This window comes from Myotis yumanensis, unplaced genomic scaffold (assembly GCF_028538775.1).
Source record: "Myotis yumanensis isolate MYYU_CA2020_CCGP unplaced genomic scaffold, mMyoYum1.0.hap1 SCAF_17, whole genome shotgun sequence".
Taxonomy (NCBI): domain Eukaryota; kingdom Metazoa; phylum Chordata; class Mammalia; order Chiroptera; family Vespertilionidae; genus Myotis; species Myotis yumanensis.
The window spans coordinates 14598206-14618951 of NW_027223768.1; the positions used below are offsets into that span (position 1 = coordinate 14598206).

Here is a 20746-nt window from a genome sequence, read left to right on the forward strand (position 1 = left end):
TTATATAATTTCCCAATAAATCTCGTACCCATCTGACATCATACATAGTTATTAGAACATTATTGACTTTATTCCCTGTGCTGTACTTTACAATCCTATGATCGATCATTATGTAACTACCAATTTGTATTTCTTAAACCTTTCACCTTTTTCACCCATTCTCCTCAACCCCCTCCCATTGGGCAACCATCAAAATGTTCTCTTTACCTATGAGTCTGTTTCTATTCTGCTGGTTCATTTTGATTTTTAGATTCAATTATTGACAGATATACATTATTGCCATTTTATTGTTAATATGTTTAATCTTTTTTTTTTTTTTCCTTCTCAAGATCCTTTAACAACATTCCATGTAATACTAGTTTGGTGGGGTGATGAACTCCTTTGGCTTTTTCTTGTCTGGGAAGCCAAGACAAGATTCTAAATGATAGCTTTGCTGGGTAGAGTGATCTTAGTTGTCTGTCCTTGCTTTTCATCACTGAATATTTCCTGCCACTCCCTTCTGGCCTGCAAAGTTTATGTTGAAAAATCAGCCGACGGTCTTATGGAAGCTCCCTTGTAGTTAACTGCTTTTTTCTTGCTTGTAAGTCTCTATTTTTAACCTTTTGCATTTTAATTATGAGGTGTTTGGTGTGGGTTTCTTTAGATTCATCCTGCTTGGGACTCTCTGCACTTCCCGGATTTGTATTTCTATTTTCTTCACCAAGTTAGGCAAGTTTTGTCATTATTTTCTCAAATAGGTTTTTAATGCTCTCTCTCTCTTCCCTTTGGCACCCCCAATGCAAATGTCGATACACTTGAAGTTGTCCCGGAGGCTCTTTACACTATCCTCATTATTTTGGAATCTTTTTTCTTGTTGCTGTTTTTTTCTTTTTTCTTTCCTTTTTTTGCTTCCGTATAGTCCAAATTGTTGATTTGATTCTTGGCTTCACCTACTCTACTCTTGATTCCCTGTAAAGTAGTCGTCATTTCAGCTAGTGGATCCTTCATGTGTGACTGGTTTTTTTTTACGGTTTCCATGCCCTTTTTTATGCTGTTGCAGATCTCGGTGAGTTCACTGAGCACCCTGAGAACCAGTGTTTTGAACTCTGCATCTAGCAGATTGTTGTCTCCATTTTGTTTAGCGTTTTTCTGGAGTTTTGTTCTGTTCCGTTCATTTGGGATGTTTTTTGGTCTCCTTTCGGCAGCCTCCTTGTGTTTGTTTCTATGTATTAGATGGAGCTGCTCCGTCTCCTGTGCTTGGTAGAGTGGCCGTGTAGAGTAGGTGTCCTGTAGGGCCCAGTGGTGCCCTCCTCCCCCACTGTGGACTGTGTACACCCTCCTGTTGCAATTGGGCCTTGATTGCTGTTAGTACAGCAAGGGGAGGAATTTATCCTCAGGCCAACCAGCTGCAAGAACTGGCTGTGACCATGGTGGGGGATCAGATGTAGGGGCTTACACCACAGAGCAGGACTTACTTCAGCAGGGATCTGGTGCCCACTGAGCCCACCCCTTGAGTGTGTTGCTTATGGAGGTGGTTGGGTGGTGCTTCGACCTGGTGTGAAGCTGTCCACCAGGTGCGATGGCTCTGGAGCCTTCCAGGAGGTACAGGCCAAGGCCAGCTGCCACTTGTGTTCTGCCTGGGGCCTCCTGGCATGGGTATGAGCGACACATTGATCTGCAGATGACTGTTACTTGTGCTGGGCTTGGAGGGCCCAGGTGGGGCCAAGCTATGAACCAAGACCAACTGCCACTAGTGCTTGGCCTGGGGATACTTAGATGTAAGTAAATGCTGCTTATTTGTGAGATTTTAGGAAAATCTGAAGCCTGAGCCAAGACAGGCGATTTGTATAGAAAAGCGTGGGTGGGTCTGAAAGTTGGGTGAGGTGGGTCTCAGGGAATCACCAGGGTGGGGCAAACAGTGATAACAAGGCTGATGGAGATTCAGATATGGCACCGCCTGCAGGCTCTGTGTGGGGGAAGACTCAGCAAAAGAATGATGGCTTCTGCCAACACTTCTATCTGGTAGAAAGCCACCCTTCCAGACCTCACCCTGATGTCAGACAATTCAGTTCCTCCCCGTTATGTCCCTGGTGCCTTTTGAGCTGCTGCCCTAGCATGGGAGCTCAGAGGGACTAGTCCGGGTACGTCCATGCACAGGCCCTTTAACAGGAACTGCCTGGGACTCCAGAAGCCCTTCATCTCACTCAGTTGCAATCCCAGCTGGTTTTTACAACCAGAAGTAATGGGAACTTCCCTTCCTGGCACTGAAGCCTTGGGCTAGGGGACCTGGTGTGGGGCAAGACCTCTCACTCCACAGTGCGGACCTCCACAGTCAAGTATCCCTCCCAATTTTTACCCACATGTGGGTGTGAGACCAGCCCATTCAGTGTCTCTGCTTCTCCTACCAGTCTCGATGGGGCATCTTCTCTATATTCTTAGTTGTAAAACCTCCGTTCATCTAGATTTCAGGAGGTTCTGAGCGAAGGTTGTTCTGTAGTTTAGTTGTAATTTTGATGTGGTTGTGGGAGGGTGCAAGTACCGCACTCATTTATGATGCCACCTTGACCAGAAGCCTGTACTGATTTTTTAAATTGTCCTTCCTATTTATGCTTATGTTACTGACTTGTTAAAATGACGAAAAAGTTCAGAGATCAAGAAAGCACAAACTTTCTTAGCAGGCTGACCAACAAAATAATCCTTTGCCAGACCCTAAAGTTGGGAAATTTCACGGACTCCAAAGCTGAACTAGGACACGTGAGAAAGACAGCTTTCCCTAAGGTCCACTATTCACTTATTCTTTCTGTTCAGCCTTTTGTCCAAAAGGGGTCTGATAGCATTTGCTCTCCTGTTCCGCCCGATCATTTTTATGTAAAAGTTAAGTGCACTTTTATTGGTTTGTTTGGAGACCAGGTAACCCAGGTGAAAATTAGCACAATTTCTGGAGAACTTTAATATTCCTGGACTCCTGACTTACCTTTGCTGAGGGTCATACCCAAATAGAACACCCCACTCTAGAGAGGGGAGGCACCTGGCATGAGCCATTTCTCGTTGTAGGACTACTTTGCAGGGAGAAAGGGGACAGGTCAGTGACCAAGTGTCATGAGATGGATTCAAGCCCAAAGACGTGTTGACTTCTCAATGGAGACCCCCACCTCCTACCAATTATTGTGGCGCAGTCCAGCCTTGTCCCCTGAGGTGCTGGGTGGGTGCTGATGCCCTCTCAGGTGTGAGAGGCCCGGCCAGGGCTTGTGGCGGCTGAACCTTAGTGCAGCTTGTTGAGCACGGGGTAGAGTAAGGTCATGTGTTCTGCCCCCTTGAAAGGCAGCTTCTCATTGGAATAATAGTGTACCACTTCCGGGATGCTGTCGAAGACGGCGCTGGTCTGGTTCAGTGTGTACTTGTTGTCTTTGGTCTGAGCCACTATGATGTGGACACATCCTTGACTAGTCCTGGAACAAAACAAATCAAGGAGGAGACATGAATGAGCGAGCAAGGGGACCCCTCCTCACGGAAAATAACCCCGGTCAGATTCACAGGTGGACAGGTTCTCATCCATGCCCGGAATTGTTATGAACAAACACAGCCCTCAATAATCGTGTGTCCTTGAGTTGTTTATCCTTAGTGCACACAAGTCATCAGGCACCAGACAAAAACAAACAAACAAACATCCAGTCCCTCCTGGTCCTCAAATTGCCAAACTAGTGTGCTTAAGCCCAAGTATGAGACCACTAAGGTGAAGTTTAAACTCATATTCTTCATCACGGCTAAAAGGACACGTATAAGGTTTCCTCCTTCTTTCCTCCCCAAAGAATACATCAACAACAACAACAACAATAACAATAATAATCAAACTGTTTCCTCCCCGCCGCCCCCCCATCTCAATCTGGAAAGACTGCTCCTGGCTGTATCTAATGACAGCTGGCACTGAAGGCTCAAAGATCTAATCCGCGAGCACCAGTTTCAGGAACAGCAAAGCTATTCCTGGTATTGTATATCTGGTGGCCTATCCCGTTTTCTGAGCCATATTGCTCCAACACCCTCCCGCCCCAGCCTCTTTCCCCTCCAGCCTGATTGTTTCAGCTGCAGGGGCTCAGCTTCCGCAGGAAGGAAATGCTGTTAGGGTGCTTGACAATGATCCTCCAATATAGCACCACTGAACTCGCGGAGCAATGAGAATTTCCATGATTCCAGCTCCACCAGGCCTACCAGGCAAAAATGAACGTTCTGTGTAGAGCCAGCCAGGGGAGGAATAGCGAGTCAGCGTTTCCTTCTCCGCTAGAAGAAGCTGGTATCAAAACGGCACTTGGCATTTGAACAATCAAGGGATCTGATTTATTAAAGTCCCAAAGCACTAGGGAACGAAAGAAAAATGACCGAATTATCCTGTCAGACAGTATTCTTTTTGTCAGGAGGTATTTCTCTGGTGAGAGGACCTGCTTTAGGTTGGGTGATGTACGGTACACACTGACTAACGGACAATGACTACGACATAGGACCCTCATTATCGTAAGAGATATCGAGGCATTCACCGCCAACCCCGTTTGCATTCTAATTAGAGCATTTCATATTCTGTTGTCCAAGCAAACGCATTTTACTATGTGGCAATACATGCCCCTGTGGGACTACCTTGAAATGATATCTTTTTTTTGTCTGGTCATCTACCCATGATAGGAAAGACGGTCAACCCCCCTCCCCTGCCCCCTCCCTCCATCCAAATGGGAGAGCCCATGAGGCTGCCACACTTACTTTAGTGCAATGGAGTACCTACTGGTCCCTGACTCACTATTTCGAACCAGGTAACCAGCTTCTTTGCAGGGTTGGAGCCGACTCTCAGCCTCAGCACGGGTGATGGCACCATGATACCAACTGAAAAACGGGGTGGGGGTATGGGGGAGACACCACGGGCGTCAAAACAGCAATCCAGGCAGGGCCTCACTCCATAAAGCGTTATTTGAAATGCCCTTCTGGCAGGAGCTCCACAGCCTGGACTAGATCCCGCCTCACATTTAGAACAGACACGATGCAGCTCTGGGTAAGCCTGGATCACAAAACCCATCCATCACACGAGAGGGAGCGACCAGGGCAGTGTCGTCATCCATCCAGGAGAATGAAATTTAAAATCAGGCTCCCGGGATGCAGTAACTTTCCATTCCCTCCAAGTGCCCTGGGCTTTGAAAGTGGGTTTTCATTAATGAGCCCCACCCAGACAGGTACTCACGCGCCATAATAACCATGTAAAATGGGCCGGTGTGCTCCCTCCACCCCCAGGCTATGAATGAGCTGCCGGCTACTGCCGGGGACACGGCTGGGCAGGGGACTCACGGCTGCTTCTCCAGCGGCAGGGCCGGGTCCACGCGCTCCCCCTCGCCGTGGTCAGACAGCGCCGGCTTCAAGATCTTCTGGGTCCAGCTCTTCTGCCGGTGGTGCTGCCTTGCGGGCTCCTCCTTCGCGGAAGGTCGCTCAGAGCCTTCAAACTGAACTGGAAGGACGGCTCCATTTAGCATCAGAGGCCACGGAGGTGGCCCACTGTGGACCTCAAAGAACGAGCCCTCCTGATCGGTCTCCCTCCCCCTGAGGCGAGCGAATGCCCTGGGACACCTGGCCATACGGGACACCCGCACGCAGACAGCAGACAGCTGCTTTCTCCGCGAGACATTCATTGGCGTGGAGCAGTTTTAGATCAGGAAAGAAAACCACTTTAATATAGTTCTGCATGTAACGTTAGAAAAAACTCTTCCGTGGTCGTGTATTTAGATGAAAAGACTACACATAGTTCCAGGGGAGGATTCCTTGTAAGGGTCTGTATCCCTCCACGAAATCAACTGCACAGCTTTTACCACGAAATAATAAAACAAAAAGAAAAATCAATTGCGAAACAGAGTCACTACTGAATGGTGCCTCACAGAGGCCATGACGTGTAGCCCGGCTAGAGGATAATGAGAGAAAACGAGCAGCACCTAGCACCGTAGCAGGTGCCCAATAGAGATGTGTGAACAAGACGAAAGGAAAACTCAAACGGACTTGAAGGTTTGCTATCAAATGTGTTACCTTCCGTGTTCACCCTTTACATTAACTACACTTTCCTTTTTAATTCTCATGCCAGGATATTTTTCCCCTTGATTTTTGGGGAGTGTGGGAAGGAGGGGAGGGGGAGAGAGAGAGATACAGTGAATGGCTGCCTCCTGCACAGGCCCTAACCAGGGCGGGGGATTGAACCTGCAACGCAGGTATGAGCCCTTGACCGGAATTGAACCTGAGATTCAATTGACACTCCAACCACTGAGCCACGCTGGCCAGGGCCATTAACTACACTTTTTAAAAAAATATGTTTTTATTGATTTCAGAGAGGAAGGGAGAGGGAGAGGGAGATAGAAACATCAATGATGAGAGAGAATCACTGATTACCTGCCTCCTGCATGCCCCACACTGGGATCAAGCCCGCAACCCGGGCTGTTGGAGGGAAAAGACATCCCTAGCTTTACAAATCAAAGGCAAAAGAAATTATGTGGTCAGCCAAGTAGAAAAACTGTGTCCCGAGAGAAGCAGGAGGGTGAATTACCTTTAATAACTACTGACAACCTATCACCTTCCTTGTAAGTTATTTAAAAAATTCATATTTAAAGAACTGATGCCTCTAGGACAGTGGTTCTCAACCTTCTGGCCCTTTAAATACAGTTCCTCATGTTGTGACCCAACCATAAAATTATTTTCGTTGCTACTTCATAACTGTCATGTTGCTACTGTTATGAATCGTAATGTAAATATCTGATATGCAGGATGGTCTTAGGCGACCCCTGTGCAAGGGTCGTTCGACCGCCAAAGGGGTCAAGACCCACAGGTTGAGAACTGCTGCTCTAGGAGGAATTTTGACAAGAAGAGAGGGAAAATAAGCTAGCTTCACCCCGCTTTCCAACCTCCTCTACCTGTAATTCACCTGCCCTAACAGGTGTGAGGAGGAGCACCAAGGAGAGTGAGAAAAGCTGCTCCCAAGGAGAACACTTCAGTGGTGATAAGGTTTTCCAATAGTCACTTAAGGCTGTTCCAAGAGATGTGCAACTGGGAAGAGAGAGGAAAATAAAATGCCCAGAAGGATGAAGGAGAATTGCAATAGTAAGGGCTCTTCTTCAGTCCTGGTCTTCCCACCAGGCCCGATTCTTCTTTCCACCAAATTCCTCAGAAAGAGAGACTTGTGCCCTGACCAGTTTGGCTCAGTGGATAGAGCGTTGGCCTGCGGACTGAAAGGTCCCAGGTTCAATTCTGGTCAGGGGCATGTATCTTGGTTGGGGGCACATCCCCAGTAGGGGGTGTGCAGGAGGCAGCTGATCGAGTTGTTCTCTCATTGATGTTTCTAACTCTCTATCTCTCTCCCTTCCTCTCTGTAAAATATCAATAAAATATATTTTTTTTTTAAAAAAGAGACTTGCAATTGAGGAAGTAAAAAACATGCCATTTGCCCAGTGGGCGCAGCTTTCCCAGCAGGGCAGCAAAGAGCGCAGGGATGCGCCCCCTCACCTGACAGCGCCCCCGCCTGACAGCGCCCCCGCCTGACAGCACCCTCACCTGACAGCGCCCTCACCTGACAGCGCCCTCACCTGACAGCGCCCCCACCTGACAGCACCCTCACTTGACAGCGCCCCCACCTGACAGCGCTCCCGCCTGACAGCGCCCTCACCTGACAGCGCCCCCGCCTGACAGCGCCCTCACCTGACAGCGCCCGCACGATCTGTTCCTTCTTCCACTCCCAGGGCTGCTCGTACTCAGCTGCCGGCCTCTCGTCGTCCTGCGGCAGGCGGCCATGGGCGTCGGGGGGCCGCGCCTTCCGTTCGGGACCCCCGTCGGCCGGCTCGTAGGGCGTGTCGTACAGCTGCGGCGGCTTCCCCAGCAGGTCCTTGGAGCTCCGTCTCCGGGCCAGCGCCTCCGGCTTCACGCCCGGCTCCCCCGGCTCACAGGGGCTGTCGAGCAGCTGCAGGGCCTTCACCAGGGGATCTTTGGATCCTCGGCGTCTGATTTCTGAAAAACACGCAGCGCACACAACACCTTGAGAGAGGAGTGCCGTGGAAGCCTGGAAATTAACCGAGTTGCCTTTCCCCTTCGGCTGGGCTGTCGGTGTGGTCGAGGGGGCAGAGGCCGCCAGCACTGCTCCTAAGGGCTGCAGGGAGGAGCCGAGCCAGATCATGGGACCAGGTCACCGGATCAGGGGTCGCGTCTGAAGACAGGTGTGCGCTGGGGGCCACCTGCAGTCTGGGAGGACAGACGTGGCCCCGGGGCAACCTGCTCACATGTTCCTGACCCCGTGTTGGCTCCGAGTACAATTTACCTGCAGCGTTTTTACTTGTTGTCAGGAGGTCAAAGCATTTTAATAAAGATCAGCGAAGTGTTTACTATATTCAAAGCATTGGGCAGTAGACATAGTCTTGACTTGTAGGTGGTTTAAACTATAATGGGGGAAGCCGGACACATTCACAAATGACACGTTAACAGGCTAACAATTGCAGGATAAATAAAAGTAAAAGAGGTGTCACGGGGAAAAACAAAAACAATGATCAAACAGCTAACATTGATCGATCGTGTGCTATGCGTTCAGCACTATTCCAATCCCATTCTCATTTTCCTAGCCGCCCTGTGAGATGGGGACTGTCAGCCCCCCAACATCACAGAAGAGAAAACCGAAGCACGGAGAGCTTAAGGAAACTGCCCAAACCATTTTAAGTGGCAGAGCCTGGGTTCCAAAACAGGAAGTTGGGCTCCAGGAGCCATACTCTTCACCTCGGCACTTGGATGGACTCCAAGTAGAAGAGAAATGGAAGGTGAGCTGACTCTGATAGAGAAGGTCATTTCCAGTGGAGGAAGCTGCAGGAGTGAAGATATGGCGGTGGGAACCAGAAAGGGCTCGTTCCCAGAAAGGGGAGTTGAGAGATGAGTTCAAAGGACAGAGGCCAGGAGAGGAGAGAGGTAGTGGGAGAAGCAGCCAGAAGAGTAAGCAGGCCCGGGCACCAAAGTGTAGAAAGGCCAGGATGCAATGAAAAATGGTTCCACATTTTTGTGTTTTGTTTTTTTAAAAAACAAGTAGTAACAGTTACATTTCTGTTTTGTTGGGAGGTAGCGCCAACACACTGTACAGGATGGAATAAGCCAGAACGGTATGGTCTGGACTTCGACAACGAAGACTGGGAAGGAGCGATCAGGTAAGAAATGGATGCAAAAACCTGATGCAAATCAATCAGCCGCCAGCTAACCGGCCAGCCACCGAGGGGAGGAATCGGCAGTATCTGGTGACGGCCCAGAGTGGAGCCCAGAGGCCTTGGCAGGTAGAGTTACTGTCTAAGGTCTGGACAACCAGAGTTGGGATGTAGGCCAACAGAAGCAGTAGGTGGTTCTTCTAAATGCCCATCAAGGAAGCTTTCTTTTTTTAAAAAAAAATATATTTTACTGATTTTTCACAGAGAGGAAGGGAGAGAGATAGTTAGAAACATCGATGAGAAAGGAACATTGATCAGCTGCCTCCTGCACACCCCCCACTGGGGATGTGCCCACAACCAAGGTTCATGCCCTTGACCGGAATCGAACCTGGGACCTTTCAGTCTGCAGGCCGACGCTCTATCCACTGAGCCAAACCGGTTAGGGCAAGGAAGCTTTCAATCTGTCCACTTGGTCATGGTCAAGGAGGACCTTTCTAAACACAAACATCTCATCTCATCACTCAACACCCCCTTAGCTCTCACTGGTCCACTTATAAGGTACAAACTGCTCAGCACGGCATGGGAGGCCCTCTGGGACCAGGTCACGGTCTCCCTCTCCAGCTTCTTTGCTCACCACCACCCTGCCCCATCCCTCTGCAACCCGATTCTTTGTTCCAACCAAATGGAACTTGTGAAATTCCATGAGCACCACACTGCCTTATGCCCACTAGTGTCCAGGGTGGTCTTCCATCCTTTGAAATCTAACCTAGCACCTCCCCCTCCAACTCCCCACCTCTCCCAGGTGCCGTCACTTGGCCAATCCACTCTCACCTTGCACTTCTCCCACTGTATGCATTGGTTTGTTCTTGTGTCTGTATTTCCAATTTGGTGGCGACTGCCAGGGCGGAGACCACCACCGTCCTGTTGATTTTTGTAGGACACCCAGTTGTGCTAAATAATAATCGGATGGATGGGAGGAGAGACAGAGAGGAAGGAGCTCTAGAACTTCTTCAAAAAGGTGACAATATGGATCCGGAGTTCAGCAGAGAGATGGAGGTCAGAGTTATGCGTCACGGAGGTACTCACAAATGGACTGTTGTTAGTCCTGGGAGAATGGAAGCAATCACCAGAGGAAAGGAAGTGGGTTGAAAAGAGGATTCACGGAAGGATCTGGGACTTCTTCAGTGAAGGGTGAATGGAAGACGAGGTGCCAGCAGAGAAGACTGAGGAGGAGTGGTCATGTGAGGAGGAAGAGGGTCACAAGACTGCAAGGCCATAGGAGCAAAGGAGAATGGGCATAGTGACACTCTATGGAGATGCATCATTGACTCTACCAGCGAGGAAAGATTTCTTCTTTTGATTGATTTCAGAGAGGAAGGGAGAGAGAGAGATAGAAACATCAGTGATGAGAATCATCCATGGGCTGCCTCCTGCACAACCCCCACTGGGGGGGTCAAGCCTGCAACCTGGTCATGTGCCCTGACTGGGAATCGAACCCGGACCTTCTGGTTCATAGGTCAATGCTCAACCACCGAGCCACGCCGGCCAGGCACCAGGAACGACTTCTTTAACAAGGAAAGGACAACAGATGAAACGTTCAAGGGAAAAGTTACTCATATCAGGACTCTAAATTAGAAAGGTCAACATTTATTCATAGGGTGAGGTTATAATTCTGTTGGATAGGGGTCCCTGCCTGCAGTTCACTGGAATCACCTGGGAGTTTTCACACCCACTGAGGCCTGGGTCCCCTCAGCAGAGGACCTGATTCCATCGGTCTGGGGTCTGACCTGGGAGTTAGAGGTGCAAAAGCCCCCCCCCCCCCCAGGTGATTCTAACGAGAGGCTCAGCCTGAGCAGCACTCCCACACCTCCTGGTCCCCCGGTCCCTCTGTTTTCCTGCTCTCCAGCGCTCTGTGCCATGGCTAGCCCCAAAGAGCAGGGTTCTCCCGTATCGAAAGCCTCCAGACCAGAACAGGCGAGCTCGACTGTCCCCACCCCCAGGCCAGGAAGGGGCCTGGGGTTGTCTGAGGTCTCCTGCATCTCCAGTCCAAGCCTCTTGACTTTTAATCCCACAGCTTTTTTTCTTCGTAGCTTATTCTAGATGGAGTTATGGAAAATAAGAAACAAAAACACACTCTGCTCTCGGTTCAATTAAGATAAGGCTGAAGTTTTTTTTTTTTAAAGAAAAGAGAAAACACAAAGGAATGCCTAGGATGGATTTAGAATTTTAAAGTTTCTGATGTGAACCTGTTTGCCCTCATTTAGTCTGGCACCAGCTGGGGTAACCTTTCCCAAGGCTCGTGCCTCAATTCTGTCCCAGTTGAGATAAATGGAAAAAGAGTTGATTCCAACCTTCAGACCGACGTCATACGCCTAAGAAAATGTCAATACATTTGTGTGAAAGCGACGCACAGCGATTAGAACGCCGAGTTGTTATCACACATGTCTGCGTCTTCACTTTTGAGACGCGGTCCTTGCACTTCTATTTCAGGCAGCCTGTGTGCACAGAGCTCTGGGAAAAACACTGGCAAGCAGACAACCGGGGAATGTTCCTTCCCGAGATGGTCCTGGGATTGGGCAAAATCTGCAAAGTAGTACCATCTTTTCAAACAATGTTTAATTAAGGGGGGAAAAAGGAGGGCTTGAGCACAGGGCCCCTCCGCCCCCTCCAGGGGAGTAACCTTCCAGTCCCTTCCAACACCTGGCTGCCCCCAGCCAGAGGCGCCATAGAAACAGAAACAATCGCGGGGCTGCAAGCCGACCCTTCCTGCAGGGAGAATAGCCCCTGACGTGCAGAGCTGGCTCCGAGAGGAAACGAGCCTGAGAAGGAGGAAACGGCAAGAGGAAGCTACGCCCTGGCTTTGCCGATAGAGGCCATTTACATGGCAGACAACAGAATGCGGCCAACGGGCGGCAGATAAACACCCATCTGCAGCTGAAACCCAGGCCTGACCTGCACCAGCTCCCAAGGTGGCGTGGAACAGAATGTGGGCTGACATCTTCCCTTCCCAACGCTGGCTCTACAGAAGTAGGCCACTTATATTTAAAAGCATAGCAGGCGACGAAGACTTCCTTTTACTAAGTTAATTGTAGTCGGGACGTGTTATTCCTCCAATTGTCCGGAATTCTCTTTGAAAATGGAATCCTCTGGAGCAGTGGTTCTCAACCTTCTGGCCCTTTAAATACCGTTCCTCATGTGGTGACCCAACCGTAACATTATTTTCGTTGCTACTTCATATCTGTCATGTTGCTCCTGTGATGAATCGTCACGTGAATATCTGATATGCAGGATGGTCTTAGGCGACCCCTGTGAAAGGGTCGTTCGACCGCCAAAGGGGTCGCGACCCACAGGTTGAGAACCGCTGCTCTGGAGTGTCTAAAGGATGGCTGTATTCATTGTGTATGCATGCACTAGCCTGTTCTACCCGGTATCTCAGTGAAGCTCACAATGGAGTGAGAGAAGTGTTATCCCATTTTCACGTGTGGGTAAACTGAGGCTGTGCAGCAGTCAACGGGGAGCCATTTGGCACTGACTCCAGAGCTTTCTCTATCATTCCTTACTTTAAGCCCCAAAGATCTCATGTAAAACATGAGCTATGATTTCTATAATGCACCTTTTCCCCCAATTCATAATTTAGCCTGTGCCAGCCTAAGCTTAGAGCCTCATAAAGCTCTTATTTCCTCATAGAATCAGAAAAAGGGTTCCCTCCCGCACGAAATCGAGCCTGACACCGGATGACACGCCAACCAACTGAGCCACACTGGCCAGGGCTGTCAGGTAACCTTTTTACTTACATCTTTTATCAGTGCTCGAGCTTTTGATTTAAAATTACTTTAACGTTTTCTGAACAAAAGCAGATGTAACTCAGAAGCCCTGAAATTTAAGTTTAACAAGGAAAGTAGAGACAAATTATATAAATAAAAAACAGTCTTCTATTTACACATTTTTCATTATGGTTAAATTTTTAAATGGAGACCTGAACAATGAGATTCTCCTTTAGATTTCACTATTTAAACAAACCAATAAAACCATTTGGAGGCGAAAATACACATTTTAAACCACCTGCGACTGCAGCTCTGTAACGAAAGCCAATGGTTGCTGAGTGACCCGGGGACTCTGCTCTGACGCTGCATAATTTGGACAAGTTATCGAATCTTTTTGAACCTTGGTTTCCTCAACCGTAACACAGAGACTTCTAACACCCACTTCTTAGGGTGGTAGGATTTAGTGAGGCAATTCAGCAAGCTTGGCACCTAGCAAGCACTCAACTTGTATGATACCAGCTGCGGAAGGAATGCTTTTTTATTTTTATTTTTTACAGAGAGGAAGGGAGAGGGATAGAAACATCGATGAGAGAGAAACATCGATCAGCTGCCTCCGGCACACTCCCTACTGCGGATGTGCCCTCAACCAAGGTACATGCCCTTGACCGGAATCGAACATGGGACCCTTGAGTCCGCAGGCTGACGCTCTATCCACTGAGCCAAACCGGTTAGGGCAGGAATGTTTTTTTAAATCCTCCCCTGAGGATAGTTTTTCCATTGATTTTTTTTTTTTTTTTTAAAGAGAGTGGCGGGGAGTGAGGAGGCGGGTAGAGAGAGAGAGAGAGAGAGAGAGAGAGAGAAAGAAACATCATGTGAGAGAGACACATCGATTGGTTGCCTCCCACATGCGCTCCCATGGGGCATGATCGAGCCTGCTACTGAAGTACACACCCTTGACCAGGAATAGAACCCGAGACCCTTAGGTCCACGGCTGACGCTCTAACCACTGTGCAACCGGCCAGGGCTGTGGAAGGACTTTTGACACTGAATGACGGCTGTCTTAGGGAGCCTGTAAAGACCCTTTTAATGCTGATGTTTTAATTTGGTGGCTAAATCCCATAATGCTAAACGATATAGAATACTTCTACTAAATATTTAGCTGCAACGATTCTGCTAATTTAGCAGCACAACGAAGAAGTTTGTACTATTATTGCCTCGTATGCATAGTCATAACTTTTTATGAGCAATCCTCTGAATAAATATAAGCAAGAATTTATTCATAGATTGATACAGCCTTAGCCTTTAAAAGTTATAAGAGCAAAGTCTTGGCAGGGATCCAGGGAGCCTGGGCCCAGGGATTTGGCCTCAGGAAAAGTACTAATGCCTCTTAATTTGTTTCTTCCTCTGTTCCCTGAGGCAGATGATGATTCTCATTCTCCGCCTCCTGGCACTCACCACTTTTCTTTTTTTTTTAAAATATATTTTATTGATTTTTTACAGAGAGGAAGGGAGAGAGATAGAGAGTTAGAAACATGGATGAGAAAGAAACATCGACCAGCTGCCTCCTGCACATCTCCTACTGGGGATGTGCCCGCAACCCAGGTACATGCCCTTGGCCGGAATCGAACCTGGGACCTTTCAGTCCACAGGCCGACGCTCTATCCACTGAGCCAAACCGGTTTCGGCTAACCACTTTTCAATGACATGTTTTCTTCTGCATTGGTGTTAGGTCTGTCAGCCCCTGGGGCTGTGAGGTCCGCAAGGACAAGGGTCAGTGGGTCTTGTTCCCTGTATGCCCAGATCCCAGCACGGGGCCTGGCACACGGTAAAGAAATATTGGTTGGCTGTTATAACATAACATCAGGAGCAGTGTTCTATACACCCAAGATACTGTTAAAATCAGACATGCTGTTCCCACTTCACAGTCATTAAAAAGGCAGGTCAGAGGTTGGGAGCTCCGCAGTGAAACCATTCATTAGTATTATCTCCTTCTGCTACCGAAATGCGGAAACAAACTAAAAAGAAATCCCTAACGTCCCCCAAGAAATATGGGACATTTCTGAACTTGGACTTGACAACAAATCACACAAGGAACAAACTGAACAAAAAAGGTAAAAGGTTTTTTTTTAAAAAAAAAACACCAGGCAGCAAATCTTTTATTCCCGGCTTCCGATAAACTCACTTCCTGTTATTCTGCCCAGCTGTGTAACCTGCGGGTAGAATAAGAGGTATACTCTCTACACTGACTGAGAAAGTGCTTTTTGATATATGTTTTAAGTGAAGAAACTTTAACATTCATCAATATATATTTTTGAAAAAGCACAGAAAAGGTCGAATAATTTTTAAAAGTAATTTAAATTTTTGATAGATTTGAATTTAGTCTCCAACTGAATATATTAATTTCCCATTCCTAAGTGAACTCATTCACATAAACGACTTAACACACGAGCCTGGAATTGACAAACGCTTACATATTTAATGCTAGCTATTATTATTATTACATTTATTCACGTTGGACAACTCTGACTTTTCACTATAACCCTCTCTGTGAGTGAATGGAAAGATGCCTTACTGATGAATACGGTTAAAGTGCTTTTGCGTGCAGCACTTCCTATTTCTTGGGGCAACCTGGTATAGGGAGCAGACGACCCCATCTGGAGTGGGAAGATCTGAGTTCGAATTTCTGCTCTGTCACTTACAGTCTTGGGAGCTTAGGCAAGTCAGAATCTCCTTGATCCTGCATCAAGGGGCTGGTACTGGAGTTTTGTGGGGATTATATGGAGAACAAAAGATATGCTCATTTTTAAAAAGCACAGCACTTTCCCTATGATCAGTGTGGCCCCACGAGTAAACAGCAGGGCTAGAATAGATAAACTGCTTATTCCAGTCAAAGAGAAAGAAGTAAAACCCAAAAGACAAAGGAAGGTGAATAAAAAGGAAACATTTTTTCTTAGGCTATCTTTTTCCTCAATTTCATGTGAAAGTAAATCTTTTCCCCTATTTCTCTCAAGCCTCCGATATTTTTTAAAACTCTGACTAACTTCGTTTTCACTTCCTTTCATTCACAGATTTCATTAGAGGTCACAGTCCAGTGACCTTCAGGGTCACAGCCTGGCCGGGGTACACCCTCCCCAGCCCCGGCCTTATCTCTGCAAGCAGAGCGCAGGAAACAGCAGTGCCTTCCTGTGGCAGCTCGTTTGCATTTGGGAGCCTGTCTTGACCCTTCCAGGGGGAGCTGAGAGCACCCCCACTTCTGCCCCCAGCGGGTCTCGGTTCATTACCCTCTCTCTGCTCAACTCCTCCCAGGCTTTGCTTGTGGAGCCTGAGTTGGACAGCTTCTCAATCTGCTTTTACACAGAAGAGACCGTCTCCTGCGTGACCAGCTATTCAGGCACCAAACGCACGACACTCAAACCAGGCTCCTTGGAGTCTGCGCTCGGAAACTTCATTTCTCATTACGGATTAAAGCGTGTGGAAGGGAGATTAGGCGGGTAAATAACTTACTCTAAAGTTCACAAGTAAAACGAAATCATTAGTAAATATATCTTTTGAAAGTACTGTTTATACCAGTTTAAGGGATTTGTGAATAAAAGGGAAAAGTTTGATACCAAAAGTGACAGGGGGATTGGATTGCTCAGCTCGTTAAGTTGGAATGGTTCCAACTTGAGAAGTTACAAGGTTGTCAACTGGTTTTAGGGGGGCTTGCCTTGAATGGCGTGGCTCATGCCAGTGACTGGGAATCATTCCTTAGTTATTAAGCATTTTGCTCCAATGTTGGAGAGCTTGTGGAGAAACCAATGTTCTGTAATACGGAGGACACCGTCACTTTGTACCTTTTGACAACTTAAAACCCGTTAGGTATGTATTCGTCTCTTGGTGCAGATTTATGACTCCCAAGATAGATGTTAGAGCTCTGAAAGTGGTCAATCTTAACACTGAAGATCACATTCTGAGCAGATCTGCAAACTCACTATGAAAGAGTGTCATTTGACACAGGATTAGAAAAACTTTAAAGACCCCTTAAATTCTAAAACGGAAGGATGCAAACTATACAGGAAGTTAACTAGATATGTGACTTTCGTGTTTTTGTTGTTGTTAAACCTCACCTGAGGGTATTTTTCCCATTGCTTTTGCTGAGAGAGTGGGAGGGAGGGAGAGGGGGTAGAGTGGGGGAGGGGAAGAGAGAGAAGCGTGGATGTGAGAGAGCCACATCTACTGGCTGCCTCCTGCAGGCAGCCCCATCTGGGGGCAGGAGCAGAGCCACCGTCCAGGTATGTGCCTTGACCGGGAATCGAACCCTCGGGCGCATGGACCGACACCGACAACTGAGCCACACCGGCCAGGGCTTGACTTTAGTTTTGAGTCTAATTTCTGTTCCTCCCACTCAGCATGACCTGGTTAAACGGTTTCATTCCTCTTCCCTAACCAGAGAGTGTGGTTACTATTGTACACACTCCAAGCGAGTGTGAGAGGTCTGCCCCCACTGAGCCACTCCCGGTTACGGACCTGTTATCATCTGCTGAGCGTCATAGGGTTCCATGTAGCCGTCGTTCTCGCCTACCCTCTCGGCATCCCGCTGACCTTTTGTCCGTTTGGCATCATACGGGTCAGCGTAGTCTTCTAAAATGATGACCTGTTAAAGAAGCAGAGAGGAGAGCCGCTAAGGATTATCATATCCCAGAATGGCAGTGGCAGCAAAGTGTCTACTGACAACCTGCTGATCTGAAAAGACATCAACATCTCTAGTTCTGGGTAGCTTTTGCACTTGATCCTGTTATCCACCGAGCTGCACAAACATCTGATTTTTTTGTAGTATAACTGGTTGTCAGCAATTCATCTAAACTCCGCTGATGCCCACGACTCTTTTCACCTCCTTTTCTTTCCCTAAGCAATAGAGCATTTATTTGCTGGGTTAAAGGGTGGCAAGGGTGGGGTCTATAGAGCATAAAAAAAAATGCTGGTCTACCACCTTCCCCATGATCTGGTCTGTTTAATGCCAGCAGAATGAGCAAATCATGGTCAGTCAGTCAATCACCCAGGCACTGCTGCAAGTCCGCGAGCACTGGCTAGGGAATCAAAATAAGACCAAGACCTGCTTCTTGTCTTTCAAGGAATTTGTAACAGCTCTAAAGGGACAGGCTTTATAATAAGAAATAGGTCAGAACTAAACACCCTTGTGGGCGTTCTAGGTTCAATAATTCACAGGCAGACTTGTTCTCAGAGGCTACAATCAGATAGAGTTTTGACCAGCGTTTGTGTCAGAAAGCACCTACTCTTCTGAAAATACCAAGGGGCCTGCAAAGGTGGTGTGTGTGCAATAGTTCTGCTCTGCAGCAGCTGTGTGACAGACAACGTGGGAGGTCAAGCAAGAAGCCCCTTCCCGGGGAAGAAGCCTGCTCCACAATCTTTGATTACGTTCTCCAAAGAGTTCACGGAGAAGGACCACTGGAGCTGGCGGGAAGAACGGAGATACACAGCGAGAAGTGAGGAAGAGAGGACGCCTGCGTAGGAGCCCTCCACTTGGGAGGAGACGGCCTAAGAAACTCCGACATCTAGAAGTGATGACCACGAAAACACCCAGGCAACGGCTGCTGGGGACTCGGATTAACCACTCCCTCCCTGACTGTATTCTTCTGACTGCCCACCATGTGAACTACATCCCTGAAGCACAGCGAGGAACAGGAAGTGTGACATGCAGCCCAGGGCTGCAAGGTGCATCCGATCTAGTCAGTCAGGTAGACCACTCCTATTCGGACCAGCTGGGGCTTGGCAGTCCCGTGCCTGGCGCAAGGTAGGCACGCTGCAAATACTTGTGCAAAGAATGAACGGAGGAATGGATGGAAGGACCCAAGGCAGACATGTGTGGTCTGCTCCTCCGGCTCCTGACTCCATTCAGGTGGGCAGCATGTTGGAAGCCGGGGCCAGAGAAAATTTAAGTTCCCACGACAGAAAGCGATCATCCGGGCTGGAGTCCGAAAGGCCCTGTGAGCTCCTCTCTCTCCCCATCACACAGAAGAGTGAATTTAAAACAAACACCCAACTCATCTCTGTAAAAACGGAGTGAGTCTCTTTACTAGTTCCCCGCATCTGTCATTTCCTGGAGAGTGTTCTTTGTTCCATTCTCTCTAGCCCCCTGCAGAGCCCTGTGCCCCTTCTCCTCTCTGGCTGCTGCACAGCCAATGGTCATGGGCTGAATGAAAAGGCTGTAAGCTTGGGGAGCTGGTAAGCTTGGAGAAACCCTTTCTGAGGTGGGGCTTCCAATCTGGGAGGTGGGCTGGGCTGGGCTGGCCAACCCCTCTCTGGACCTTTGAAAACCATGCTTACAAGTTTGGAGGTCACCATTCCTTATGCTCAAGAGGAATTAAAGCTAGACACAGTCTAGCTTTGCAACCCTCCCTGGATTCCAAAATTAAAAATAGACCACCACCTATAAGGGGGCCAAACTGAACAAAGCAGGAACGTTTCATCCCATTCCTCATCTACGCTGCTAACAAAATTAAACGCAGGGCACATTTCTGCAACGTTCCCCATCCCTAGAATGAGGATTTTTTTCCCCCAAGATGAAAAAACGAATGGTTTAGAAGGGTCACCTAGAAGTCACCAAATGCTAGAGGGGGAAACACATCCTTCCCGTCTCTGAAGCAGAAGGAACTCTATCTAGGGGTTCGCAGGGTCGCTGTCCTCTCCCACGGGGAGAGGTGGCCCAGGGGCGACTGGATTCCTACCGTGTCTTGCTGCTTAATAATCTTGCCCTTGTCCAGCTCGGGGCCCAGGGAGGAAGGGGATGAGGACGCGGAGGAAGAGCTGCTGCTGCTGCTGCTACTGCTGCTGCTGCTGCTACTGGGGTAGCTGCTCTTCCCATTCTTCTCCTGAGTGTCCACCTTGATGAGCCTGTTGATGTAGGTGCTGCAGCCCGAGCTCTTGGCCGCGCCCCGGTGCGGCTCCTCGTCGGTGGTCCGGGAGTTCTTGCGGCTCTTGCCCGCGGCGGCCTGGATCAGCCCCTGCAGGCTCTCGCGGGACAGCCGGCTGTCCTTGGGGGGTGCCAGGCCGACCCTGCCGCCCCCCAGCTCGGCCACCGAGTTCTTGCGGCCCTTGCCCGCCGTGGGGACCGCGCCGCCCGCCTCGGAGTTCTTGCGGGGTTTGCCGCCGCCGCCGCCGGGCTTGGCCCGCTCCGACACGGTCTTCAGGTTCAGGGGGAACTCCTTGAACCACTTGGCCGCCATGAGGGGGGCCTGGCCGGCGCGGCGCAGGAGCGTCGTGGCCGCGGAGCAGGTGAGCGAGCAGGCCGAGCGCAGACACGGGGAGGCTGCAGGCGCCGGGGGCCACCGCATTCCCCGGGGCGGAGGCCGGAGCCGCGGGAGGCCCTGCGACGGCTGCTCCGCGCGCTCCCGGCCCGCGGTCGCTCACGCCCGGCAGGGTGGGGCCCCTCCGGCCCGGGGCGCCGAGCGGGCGGGCGCGGGCCGCGGCTCCGGACACGGACGGCGACAGGCACGACGCACGGGGCTCCGCCCGGGCTCGTCTTCAGCGCCGGCGCGGCCCGGGGACCCCGCGGCTGTCCGGAGGCGCGGGCGCCGGGGGCTCCCCCTGCGTTTTCCGCCGGAGGGGGCGAGGTCCGGCCCACGGAAGCCCACACTCCCGGGGACGAGGGGGCACCGAGCGGAGGTGGCGGGAGTGTCCCGGCGCCGCGACGGACGGCGGACCGACGGTGGGCCGCCCGCCCCCTCCGCGCCCCTCCCCTCCGCGGTGGCGCCACCCAGCCCGCCGCCTCCCGCCCAGATCCGGGGGCCGGGGGGTCGAAGCTCCTGCGGGGGCGGGTCCGGGGGA

At 49.7% G+C, this 20746-nt stretch overlaps 1 protein-coding gene across 1 annotated transcript; it reads right to left on the minus strand.

The window, feature by feature from the left end:
* Window positions 1–298: 298 nt before the first annotated feature.
* Window positions 299–20405, minus strand: SHE (Src homology 2 domain containing E). Its single transcript, XM_070396925.1, has 6 exons — window positions 19648–20405; window positions 17429–17555; window positions 7684–7989; window positions 5302–5458; window positions 4726–4845; window positions 299–3428 (listed from the first exon to the last, which is right to left on the minus strand). Exons 1-6 carry the CDS (start codon window positions 20251–20253, stop codon window positions 3242–3244), a joined length of 1503 nt encoding a protein of 500 aa, XP_070253026.1. The 5' UTR covers window positions 20254–20405; the 3' UTR covers window positions 299–3241.
* Between the last annotated feature and the right edge of the window lie 341 nt (window positions 20406–20746).

Excerpts from the sequence above, each read along its gene's own strand:
- SHE (XM_070396925.1), bottom strand. The coding sequence starts at position 20,253 with ATGCGGTGGCCCCCGGCGCCTGCAGCCTCCCCGTGTCTGCGCTCGGCC. Across the intron at positions 7,990-17,428 it reads CGCTCAGCAGATGATAACAG|AAATCAGACGCCGAGGATCC; the intron begins GTCCGTAACCGG and ends CGTGTTTTTCAG. Across the intron at positions 5,459-7,683 it reads GATCGTGCGGGCGCTGTCAG|TTCAGTTTGAAGGCTCTGAG; the intron begins GTGAGGGCGCTG and ends CCGTCCTTCCAG.